General features: G+C 38.6%; 2 protein-coding genes across 3 annotated transcripts in view; both read right to left on the bottom strand.

The window, feature by feature from the left end:
* The window catches only part of LOC107677788 (protein FAM117B), a 17,620-nt gene extending 10,940 nt beyond the window's left edge, over nt 1–6,680 (bottom strand). For both annotated transcript variants that reach the window (XM_016472815.1, XM_016472816.1), the window contains exon 1: nt 5,875–6,680. In XM_016472815.1, the coding sequence (XP_016328301.1) occupies nt 5,875–6,541 (667 nt within the window). In that variant the 5' untranslated portion in view covers nt 6,542–6,680. The remainder of the gene's footprint in view (nt 1–5,874) is intronic.
* Nucleotides 6,681–8,233: 1,553 nt separating this feature from the next.
* Nucleotides 8,234–12,972, bottom strand: part of bmpr2b (bone morphogenetic protein receptor, type II b (serine/threonine kinase)) — a 94,437-nt gene continuing 89,698 nt past the window's right edge. The window contains exon 13 of the mRNA XM_016472806.1: nt 8,234–10,807. Within this exon, the coding sequence (XP_016328292.1) occupies nt 10,515–10,807 (293 nt within the window). The 3' untranslated portion in view covers nt 8,234–10,514. The remainder of the gene's footprint in view (nt 10,808–12,972) is intronic.

Raw genomic sequence — 12,972 nt, 5'->3', positions numbered from 1 at the left:
TATATATATATATATATATATATATATATACACACACACTACATAATTGCATACACATAGATGCATGCACATAAACAAGCATGGCACACAGAGGACAGACTCTCACACAGGGATATTATCTCATCTCTGATAGGCTCATATGAGAGATGCTATGATGCACTACTGAGCAATGAATTCTCTTATCATCCCTGTCTATGCACAGTAGGTTCTTGTGTTGTGTCTATCCTGCATCTCACTCAGCAGATCTGGCACACATGCTGATAATGCACACAGTGGCCCATGAGCCGCGTCCTTGGGAAGTCTGTGCTCTTGACTTTTGTCTCCTAAAACGAGTGAATTTGACTAGACCAAAACAATAATAACGTCACAGCAGTTCATCAACAATACCATGAATACGCCTACAGTTCAGTCAACACAGATACAGATAACCATCTTCTCAGAAACGTCTCAACCCGCAGGATTATGATATACTCACTGTAGCTCTAAGTGGACAAACCCAAGCAAAAGGAGAGGCCTGCAGCTAAAGTAAAAGGGTGTAATAGTGACCTGACTCCTAATAGTGTTCTTTGTGAGGACAGAGAGATCAGCCTGGTCTCGTCCCGGCCTGCCTATACCACCCCCTCTCTGAAAAGACTGGGGGTGTGCCCTGTTAAACCCCCAGCCAAGAGCAAAAGAACAACGTCCTCATGGAGATCTTCAAAAGCATGAGCAAAGCTTTTGAGACACACACCAGCATATGTCAACTTTGTTGCAACGCTGCACTGCTATGAGCAATGGTGTTGTTTAATCCTGAGAACAATGAGCTGAAACGTTGAGGAATACATTCAAAGAAAAACACCTGGATACTGTTAAAAGGACACTGACTAGTTTGTCACTGAAGTCAACAATAGTTGCAAGACAAACCTCTCTCTGAGAAGTTCCTCTAACACTGTCATACACATGCAGACGGATGTCTTTGGCTATTGCTTCATGACTCATTTTTGAAACATCCTGCACCATCCATGAGCATTACGTTTGTGTCATAATTCTTCTTAATAACCATGAGATGTTGTAATTCCACACTACCTTTAAATGTGCATTTTTTTACCCATTTAATTTAAATTGTTTTGCAATTTATTTTTGTAATTTATTATTTCCATCATTGTACTATCATTAAAGGATTAGTCCATGCAAAAATGAAAATTGTCATAATTTACGCACCCTCATGTCGTTCCAAACCCATGAGACTTTCATTCTTCTTCAAAACACAGATTAATATATTTTGAAGGGATAGTTCACCCAAAAATGAAAATTGTGTCATTAATTACCCACCCTTTTTGTTTTCTTTGCACACAAAAAGTATTCTTGTAGCTTCATAAAATTATGGTTAACCCACTGATGTCACATGGACTACTTTAACAATGTCCTTACTACCTTTCTGGGCCTTGAATGTGGTAGTTTTGTTGCTGTCAATATGCAGGATCAGAAAGCTCTCGGATTTCATAAAAAATATCTTAATTTGTGTTCAGAAGAAGAACGAAGTTCTTACGGGTTTGGAATGACATGAGGGTGAGAAATTAATTACAGAATTTTCATTTTTGGGTGAACTATCCCTTTAGTACACCTCAGAGATTTCTATCTCTCCATGGAAAGTCCAAAAAAATTTGACACTTGAAAAAAATTCAAAATTGCAAAATTTGTAAAGCAAAATTGTAAAGCAGTGTAATCCAAGCCTTCTTAAGAGTCATGTGCAGTTTGTCAAGGTCTTTCACAATGTTTTTATAAACTTTTTGGAACATCCAAGTTTTGGTAGAATGGTAGAACATGAGGGTGAGTAAATGATGACAGAATTTGCATTTAAACATTATATAAGAATAACTGTTAAATGTAATATTTAGCAAATTTAATGAATATTGGTTTTTCATACAGTACATTATAATGTTGTAATGGCAAAAATAACGTACAACATCTAAACAACTGATTTTTGTTTTATTTTTTATTTATTTAGATTAGGGGTGGGCGATATGGCAAAAATATCATATCACGATTTTTTTTTTTTTTTTTTTTTTAAATATCACGATTCTTTGTCATGTTGGTTATACTATTTTGTCTGAGCATTACAGCCAAACTAATTTCCCTATTATAAAGACAAAGCCTTTCAAGGTATAACAAAATATAAAAAAGAATGGCGGATATTTAGGCCAAAGTGGTCGAAGACAAAAATCTTTGTCATTATTTTATCTCTGTTATTAAACAATAAGAACAAATAAACACATTACAAATACACATAATATACAAATAAAACAAACTGTGTTTTATTTTTAGGTACAATAGGTGTTTTTAGCAGGAGCATTCAAGAAATTGAATGAACAAATATTAAAATAAAACACTATATAGCTTGATTCCTCTTAAAGCAACTAAAGTTTTTCAGTCAAGAGTATTGAGTGATTTTTCTCCACTCAAAAGTTGTTTTAAACCTGAATGAGTTTCTTTCTTCTGCTGAACATAAAAGTTATTTTGAAGAATGTGGAAAACCAAACAGTTGCTGGTCCCCAGTGACTTCCATAGTATATTTTCCTACTATCAAATTCAATGTGGACCATGTTTACCCATATTCTTCAAAATATCTTCTTTTGTGTTCAGCACAAGAAAGAAATTAATACAGGTTTGGGACAGCATGTGAGTGAGTAAATAATGACAGAAATTAAATTTTAGGGTGAACTAGCAGCATGTTTAGTACTGTCCCTTTAAGAGCTGCACGCATCTAATATACAGGCACGCATCAGTTTTTCTCTCAACTGTGTACTTTCATTTTAGACATAACCAACTGAGCCCATGTAAACCTTGTGTGTTTTGACAGTATTAGCGCAAAAGATAACTTAGTTCAGTAATCAGGCGCTGTTTGACAGGCTTTTTATGCGCTCAGAAAAAGCACACGTCAGAACAGCACGTGATTGAAACGTTTAACTGGCAAGGCTTTAAAGCAAATATACAAATAATGTACTTTTGTGACTGCACATAAGTGCAGTGTCCCGTGACTATGAGAGTAACTCTACTGCTGAGTTAACGCTAATGTGAATGTATGTCGCGTTGTACAGTATCTTGAGACGGAGGCGCCAGAACTGCAGCTGATAGAATGTGTGCTGTAGCACGATACTACGATATTTCTTCAAAAGCAGATCGTGGAGACATTTTTATCGTCCACGATCAAAAATAGTCATATCGTACACCCCTAATTTAGACAAAATTATATAGAATTTTAATATCAGCCATTTATCTTGGCCATTACATGAAAATCATTATTGTTTTACTGGTATCAGCCAGAATTTTAATGTCCCTTGTCCGAAGTGAAAATTCCCTAAAATGCATCTGATCAGGGTCAGGTCAACCCCGCAGCATATCAAAGTCAGATTAATTTGAGTTGTTATATCAAACTTGACTAGTTACTAGTAGTGAGATGTGAAAATATATAGTTTTGCAGTGCACATGGCTAGACAAGATATCTCCAATTATTTTTTTCCCCAATTGCCTCCATCTCTTTTCTGTCCCTTTAGTGTGCTCCGGCTTTCATGGGATCTTAGGCAAGTCTGGTGATCTGGAAAATTACTGGACATACCAGAGCGGAGTGTTTTCAGTAGGATACAGTGAAAAGGGGAGGCATGGCTCAGGAGACTAAAAACAGTAATCACAAGGGCATTCCAACAGGCATATGAGTCTCTGACCCAAAGTGAAATGTGGACGCAAGATCAATTTTCCTCTTGTTCAGACAGATCATGTCAGTATTGGACTAGCACAGAAACATAACTAAGACATACACAGAGTCTGTTTGAGAAGGCTCCAAGAGAATCATGGGTAATTTACTAAAACAATGAGGACTGGGTCTTGGCCAAGACACAAAGAATGACACTCCCAACCCAACAACCACTACCTTTCCCTCTTTATGTCTTTTTTGGGGCAGATAACCTCATGATCAGTGGCTGCTTACATTTCAACCATCAATTACTTTACAATATATAGAGCTGGTTGTCAAAAAATCCTTGTGCATCAGACACGATTTGTGAGCGCACCCTAAAAACGCAGCAGATTCTGGGACCGACAGACTGAATCTATGCAAGTAAAAGCGGAAAATATGTTTAAATGTGTTCCCTTAAACCTCCTTTGTGCGGAAATTGCATTTTTTTCTGAAAATATGTGGTACCGGTCATTATGCCAGTTCAAACAGTTACAGTAACCGAAACGCAGTGCAACACTTGCTGGAAAATGATCACAAAATAAACCTTTGAAAGTCAAAGGGCCAAACCAGTGACTGGCCACCAAACATTTGCATTCTTACCAGTCAGCAACAGAGAAAAGCCTCTGAAGCGGCCACCTCAAACCACAGCGACCAGACCGGCCCTCTCTCAGCACGGCTCCCCACAAGCTATTTTATGAATGAGACATTTGAAATACTCTGCAATAAACACCAAAGATTCCTGTTACCTGATATAATGCTTAACATATCACTAGTTAGTTATACAGAACATTAGTGAGAGTTCAACAAGCCTGATTCATCATGAAGCTTCAAGTATACAGTCAAGCATTTGAAGACACCCATCCATAATTACTTCTTCCACAGTTTTGAATAATATAGTCATCAAATACATGGGAATTAAATAAAACCAAAACTCTTTTGTATTCAACTTATTCAATGAAGCCACCATTTACCTGCATTCTACCAGCTTCATGAGTTGCATCCTGGGATGCTTTGTGAAGTTTCTATCTATGCTGGACACGTACTGGCTGCTTTGCCTTCATTATCCGCTCTAACTCATCCATTTAATGGTGTGTCATTGACACCATTTATATTTGTCAACAAATTAACCTTTAGCTCATAAGAAACATATTTAGTTGACTGGGCTATACATGTCATTGGAGACAATAAAAGAAACCATAATGTTTGTTAATGGCCTCTTAATGTTAATATAAAGTATTACGTTCACCATTTATCATGTGCTCCCAGCAACCAATATGTGTATTCTATATCTATATTGGCCAGGACTCCCTGGAAGAAGAGATTTTGCATCTCAATGGGACTATCCTGTGGTAAAATAAGGGATAAATAAAATAAAAATATGAAGGGGTTCTCAAACAGGGGCCAACTAGGGGGCCTTGGAAAACTTCAAAGGCTGCTACAGGATGAATAAAATTATTTTGTATTTGTATTTAATTTTGTAAATGTATTCAATTTTTACGTATTAAAATAACGTTTATTTTAATACATACAGATTGAATTATAAAGGATTAATTCAATTAATTTGTATATTTATTTAATTGTTATTGTATTAAATATTTATGAATATTAATGAGATTATGTAAGACATTAGACATACTGATTAAATTAAATTATTACATTTTCATTAATTTAATAAAAATAATTTTAATATATAAAAATAAAATGAATTATGAAGGATGAATTACAATGATTGTCTACATTTTTTCTGTATAAAAACAGTGTAATTGAATTAAATTGTTCAAAAACATTTGTTTTCAGAAAATTAATTTTGGTTTATTAATCTCCCAGTTTGTGTTTGAAAATGAGCAGGTTTGTCATAGTTACATTTCATAATTATTGTTCTAAATCATTTGACATAAGACATGTTTTAATGCAATTAGTTGTAATGCAGTGAGCCTCGTGAGCTTCTGTTGCATCTTAAATGACAGTATGACAGTGACATTATTTGGCTAATAACCCTGTCAATGGGTGAACTATGAAACTTTTAGAAAGTTTCCTAAAGCGGGTGTAACCCCCACAAACCACATGGAGTCATGGACTATGTGTGTTTACAAGTTACCACAGTGATTTCAAATAAACATCAGGCCTCATATAAAATCAACTGCTTTAGACTGTAGATTTACCTGTGCAGACAGGTGAGCTGGGACTGAGCCTCTCCGGAGACAGTCTGTCATGTTCGGGGGTCTGGAGGGGTTTGGCCCTGTGGGCGCACGACCACAGCGACAAGGATGAAGACGGAGAGGCAGATAAATTAGAGGTAAGGGCTGAAGTGTCTGAGCTGCAGCACTGGGGGCTCAGGTGCGCAGCTGTGTAGGGTGATGATGACGAGGATGGTACAGGTACCTGCGCGTGGGACGCTCTGGGGTTTGACGCGTGCACAGCGATAATGGGACTAGTTCTGGATGAGGATGAAGATGATGAAGAAGAAGAAGAAGATGATGAGGAGGGGGCAGAGGAAACAGCGATGAACTGTGAGCACGTCGCAGAGGAAGTGGACGCGGCTGCAGAAACGTTTGAGGCACAGGAGGAGAGGGATCGCGTGGGGCTCCGGCTGTGGGTTCCGCTGCTGTGGCATTTACCGTTACCGGTGGAGGAGAGGACTGTCCGTGACTGTAGAGGGTGCTGTGTCTGCGTTTTCAGCTGGAAGGGAACCGTGGCTTTCATGGGCAGCAGGCGACCAAGTAAACTCACTCCAGCGGCGCTGATCCCCGGGGATCCGCTCGGGCTTCCAGCGCTCGCTCCGCTGCAGTTAGACGTCGGAGATCCGTTTTTGCGAACTCTTTGAGACATTTCGTTCGCCGGGAAATGACACAAAACTCGACATAAACACTTTAAACGTACGTTTAAGGCTGTCTGAAGTGGTTAATGCTCTTTGGTGCCCTTGTCACTCCACGTAAAGTCTATTTTCTTCTCTCTGACCGGCGCAGCTGAGCCGTTTCGAGAGCTCAAATAAACTGAGAGAGATCAGAGCCACGCACCGTCAACTCGACCCGGAGCTCTGCCTCTTCCACTCTGATTGGCTGTTCGCTCACCCCTCTCAACTTCTGATTGGCTAGGAAGTGGATTCTTTGATTCAGTAAACTTGATTATAATGCACGCAGTTATACAAGGAAGTTTCGCAAAGACGACGATAATTATGATTTATACAGAATTTTTACAGGATTTCTTTATCTTATGTGTGTGACCATAGTTAAACCTACTATATTTGATACAATCAGTGTTTAAAAATACACCAAGGTCTATTATTCATGTATTTTCTGTCAGTAGTTACATTTGTGTGTAAAAAGTATGATAAATAGATGTTAAATTATCATTCCCTTTTCCCACAACTGATTCATAGTGAAGATAAATAAGTTGTTACTTTGTTTGCATGTTTTCATTCAGCTTTCACTAAGCTTTTACTCACTGTTCTGAACCTTTTTTTTTCTTTAAAATGAGTAAGTCACATGTGCTCACTAAAGCCATGTAATTTATGTATGTGTGTGTGTGTTTAGACACCAGATTAAATACACAAGATCACTACATGCGTGCCCACATCAAAGTTAAACTTTTATCTAAATGATTTGACCTGTTACTTGAATGGAAACTGTTGTGTGGGGACACACGCTTTTGGTCATGATATTGTGGTTGCCTTTACCACCCTCATGTGGCCACTTAATAAAATTAAACTTCAGTGTAAGTAGTTTATAAACGATCCCAGAAGTTATACATTTTACCAGTTAAGAGGAAACAAATGACAGGTAAACTTCATATACAGGTTTTCATTAATATAATCTTTAATCAACTGAGTAATGCAGGGTTGTACAGCAAGCTTTATTTTCTAAATGGCATTTTAAAACATTTTCCGAACAGACTAAAAGCACGAGTTATCATTTGTTCTTTTTCTCAAAGTGCTTACTTTACAAGCTGTAATAGAAAACATGTCAGTGGCTTTTTTGAACATCCATCTATGCAGGGGCCAAATGAAGACATCAGCTTCAAAATGAACTCAAAAGTAAAAAGAAAATCAGCAGCTTGTCAACACAGACCCTTCATTCATTCACTCATACGCACCCCAAAATACAGCTGATACTCAAAGTTTGTGTTTTAGAGGACACATTGTTAGCCATTTGTCATTTTCATGTTTGGTTTTGCGCGTGTAATGAGTTCCAATCAATGTAGGTTTCAGTAACTGATTCCTTTTAAACACAAGAGTACAACTTGGTTTAGTTAAAACATTCCTGCAACTTGACTGAATTATAAAAAAGTCTGACTTCTCAAGGTCTGCTTCAAGAATAAACAAGGCATGTAGTATCTGTAAATGATTCGGTATTCAACAGTGTGCTGTAAAACTGGACAAAGGCTCTGGTGTAAACATCTTGCATTATTAACATGTAGCAGATGGACAGTCCTCCTGAACAAACTACACTTCCAATGACTCAGCTTCATCAACGTTTTAGCTTCAACGCCTTGGTCTAAATCATAAACGTTCGTTCATTTCAGTCAAATTAGCACTGGAGGTTTGTTTTGTCTTTTATTAGGCTATTATTCCTCATTTCAGTTCACAATCTTCTCCAGCATTCACACTGACGTATCTAGCTGAGAAGTCTGACGTTACTGTGTTTAACTTCAGATAAATCTCACAGTGATTTAGCGTTGTTCTTGGTCCCAAAGCAACAGATGAAGAGTCTGTATATGTGCATACAAATGCACCGTATATATTTACACCACGGAGGTTAGCCTATATTACAAACATATACAAAAGTCAGACTGAAGCGCTGATTGGTTCAGAAAAGAGGGCGTGAGAAACTAAACTGCACTGTATCGTCTTGTTTTCCGACAGAAAAAGCCAGTGGAAGGGAAAAATCAGATGACTTTTTTAAAGCTCCCCGCTCTGGAATGGACAAAGTCCAAAGATAATGCTGGCTTGTGCCAAATCATGGTTAATCCCCACACTCATTATGGAAAACGCATACAAACACAATAAGGGTCTCTCTGATCAAACATGTGCCATCTTCGTTTTTTCCTGGTATTTCAAGCAAAGCAGGGCCTTGCTACATGAGGGAATTTTCCTCATCACTATGTAATTATTTGAATGGCTCGTGTCCATAGTTTTCCACAAAAGGCAGCAGTTGTAGAAGAAAAAACTAGGCCCATGTTATGGCTGGTAAAAACATCAACTGCTCTCAAAGTGTAGATGATTTCAAAATGAGGATGCGACACTTAAACATGACTATATTTCTAGTGGCACCAAAAAAAAAAAAAAAGTAAATCCCTCTTCGATAGTACGAAAACGAAGGGTAAAACTACATGCATTTCTGATGTATTTGATTGAAAGTATCATTAAAATAAGATAAATTTACATGATTATAAACAACTTACTGATTCGATTTAATGAAAATAATAAACCCTAAGAATGAAGATGGCCCTGGGTACTACATAAATTAAACATTTAGAGAAAAATAACTTCAGAAACAGCTAAAATGCATAAAATCATGATATCTTGTTGTACACTATCATGTCAGCTTATTTTAACAGAGGCTAAAACAGAACTAAAGTAGCTGTGAGCTTCAGTCTGTACATACTGTATATATTTTGTTCATGGCGTATGTACGTATATGTGTGTGTTTTTGCTTTCTAAAGCACATGGAGCAACATTCACTTTCCTGGCAGAGATGGGAAGTGGAAAGTATTGTTTGACTGATGCCTTGTCAGCGGTGATTTGAGGAGCTCAGTAAAGCAGAAGTAGACCCATACATACATATTTACATACAATCTCACAGAGGTAAAACTGCACTGAGCATGTGCAGAGAGAGACTTGATTATTCAGTGTCTTCAGAAAGCATGATTTCCAGCAAACAGTCCAGATTGATGCCTGTCTTGTAGTGTAACAGAAAAAAAAAACTACTGTCCTCGTTGAAGCTTGTGAGAAGTCGTCCAGTAATTAAAGCAAACACTCCAAGATTTAACTTTTTTACTTCCCTTTTCAAGAGTGATGGGATTGGTGAAAAGGTGTGGGATTGTCATTTATACGACGTTTCGATGTTTGCAGTTGGGGTGGCCGAATGGACACAGGATTGCCACTGCTAAGTGCAGCGCTTCAAGATATTAAACTAAAGACAAGAAACAAACAAAAGCGGCATTAAACACATAGCAAAATGACATTGTCTTATGGAGCACCTCAAAGCTAAAGTCTATTGCACATTTCAAAATATTATACAAAAAAAACTCAGTACACAGATACGTACAACAAATATAAAACATATGAATGTACTGTAGGTTAAACAGTATTAGAGTTGCAGTCAACCCTGTCTAAAAGACCACTGCCTTTTTTTTTCTTTAGATGGACATGATTTGAATTTCGCCTAATTTACTATGATTGTTAAATCAACACATTGTCATTTACGTTTTTCAGTTTTAAGACCAGTCTTGAACATGGTCGGAGGATTTGTGATTAAGATTGCTTACAAAAAAAGTGCAACAAATGAAAGAACAACCATAAAAACAATTGAAAATGAAACAACAAAAACAAATGGAAGCATTTTATGCCAATGTTGCTGCATAGCTGGGTTCGGTTTAAAGCGATTTCTTCAAAACAAGTTGGATAAGTTCGACAAAGTTAAGTGCTTGCCAAATTACGTCCCTACAAGAGTCTGCTTTCCAAAAACGTTTTTCGTATATTTCTTTTCGGTCATCAGCTGGATCAGTTCTTGGAGCACGATAGCATAGCTGTGTTCAAAGTCTGATCTGGGCTCATCCTCAGAGGAAAAGCGGAGATGCGAGTTCACAGGCAGGTCATATCTGGTGGGTCGGAGTTTAGAGTGGCGGTCGCAGTTCCACCGCTGACCAGGAACACAGCGATGCTGGATTTTGATTGGCCAGAACTTGGGAGAGCACCTCCAGTCGCTGCCGTCCCCGTCTGCTGGCTGTGCCCGTTGTTATTCACCTCTCCGTCCAGCGTTTCTGAAGAGACGACCCATGTAGAAGGACGCCACCTTTTCAAAGAATAAGGTGTCTTCACACGCTTCTTAATCTTCTCGGCCGATCCGGCTTTTCCCTCTTGTGACACGACCTCATCTAAAACAGAAAAGGAGGTCATGTTTTAACAAACATCCTTGATAATGACAATGAAAAACAGTTGTGTGTGTTGCAATGTGTCTATTGGGAATACTAGCAGAGCTGCTCCAAACATCCCGCCCAGTGAAGCACAAGAGAGTAGTATTTCAGCACACTCAAATTTGTGGTTGACCTTTCCCACACTAACTCTCTCCGTGTGCGCTCCAGTCTGAATCACCGGGTTCGAGCGGTTCATGTCTCCGCTCGAGTCCGCATGCGGAATGTAAACACGTGGACTCTTGTTTTTTCATCTTCCTGTTTAGCGTCTACTCCAGGGTTAACAGCGACGGACGCGTCATCATGCTAGCATCTGTCTGTTAGTATCACTCTTTATCGCCGCTGCCAACCGAGGCCAAACGTTTTCTGGATTATTAATCCAATGGAATTTCCTTCATTCTCAACATCTAAACACCACCACAAAGAGCAGGAGAGTGGGAGAGAAAGTATGACTAGCCACTCATCCTTTTTTCTACGAAACGTTTAGCTTTTGAGGAGGTGTGCTCTTGATTATCTGGGCAAAGCAGGATATAGTGAGCTCAGATGGGAAAACAGCCTGGCGTCCTTTTTTGGGTGGTTATTGTTTGCAGCCAGGCTGACGCGCACACCGTCTCCTCCACACTGCTCCTGGGGACGCTGTTCATCAGGGATGGTCTGAGACTGTGTTTGAGTCTCCAAACTCAACACAATAACAACACAGGTCGGCTGGTACAAGCATACCAATGGTGATTTATTTATTTAAGACTTCACTGGAAATACAGCTTTCCCTATAATAACACTTCATCTATGCTCAAATAATCTATATTACATATAATTCATGTTGGATTACAATAATTTAGCATATAAAAATGCACATTTGCACAATATCACTAATTGTTTAAATTAAAAGTTCTGCTTTAATCTACATGAACAACAGGATTGCATGAACACACATGTTCAAAAGGTTGGGCTCAGTAAGGTTTTTTAAAAGAAATTAATATATTTATTTAGAAAAGATGCATTAAATTGATCAAAGAAACCATAAAGACATTAAAAAAGCATCAAAAATTAAACTGCTCTTCAACATTGTTAATTAAAAAAAACTGTTTCTTGAGCAGTTATTTTAAAATTGTAATAATATTTAAAAATATTACTGTTTTTAATGTATGTTTGATAAAATACATGTTTGGGTCATGAACATTTTTTTTGCACACCGAGTCCGAAATTCTCGTCCTAAATTTTCGCACATTAAAATATAAATACGACCGCATGTTGTGTCAATCACGTTTACACACTGCCTTTTCAGTCATAAAAAAAAAATTGGATCAGATTCGTTTTTCTGCGTTTTCGTATCCGTAGCAAGCATTTTGATAGGAAAGGATGACGAATACGAAAAAACATGTACAAAAATTTCGGACTGTGCAAGGACCCTTAGGCTAGGGTGACCATACGTCCTCTTTTCCCCGGACATGTCCTCTTTTTGGACCTAAAAAAATGCGTCCGGCCGGGATTTCTTAATTGGCCAAAATGTCCGGGATTCGGCTGTTTTCTTAATCCCCCTCCCGCTGAATATCTGACCATCGCCGCCTGCTCCCGCAACACGTGTTTTGCTCCCGCGATTTTCGTGTCCACTCCTTTAAACATTCTAATATTGCATATAATTTTGGCACATTAGGGAGCCGCTCTCAGTAGCGGCGGCGCCATGTCGTGAAGACGCTGTGTGTTTCGTTGTGAAAGCGAAACTACTTTGTTTGGCCTTCCGAAAGAGGACGATATCCGCTTCGTCATGCCTGGAGCTGATCTGTGCTGGTCGCTGAGGGAATACATCAACTTCGCGCTGTCGATCGCCGGATCGGCTTTCACCGTGGACGAAGCCACATATATAAGTCCAGCCCGGGGTCGTCACATGTGGTTGCCGCAAGCTCACCTCACAAATGCAGACGTGGTTTTATGTTTACGCGGCGCAATGCAATGCGTAAAAAGACAGTATAAGTCATTATAATCCGTAATTATGTTTCCACTGGATGCATGCAACAAATGTCTCGTTTATAATGGGTTTTAATGTTTTTGTCTCGTCACTCTGGCCGGACAGGGCATCATAATATGGCAAGGGGCGTAACATTTCCGTCACACGCTTGACGTATTCGGCC

Source organism: Sinocyclocheilus anshuiensis, unplaced genomic scaffold (assembly GCF_001515605.1).
Source record: "Sinocyclocheilus anshuiensis isolate Anshui unplaced genomic scaffold, SAMN03320099.WGS_v1.1 scaffold1145, whole genome shotgun sequence".
Classification (NCBI taxonomy): Eukaryota; Metazoa; Chordata; class Actinopteri; order Cypriniformes; family Cyprinidae; genus Sinocyclocheilus; species Sinocyclocheilus anshuiensis.
The sequence above is the reverse complement of the archived record's forward strand: the minus strand, read 5'-3'. Positions and strand labels throughout refer to the sequence as shown.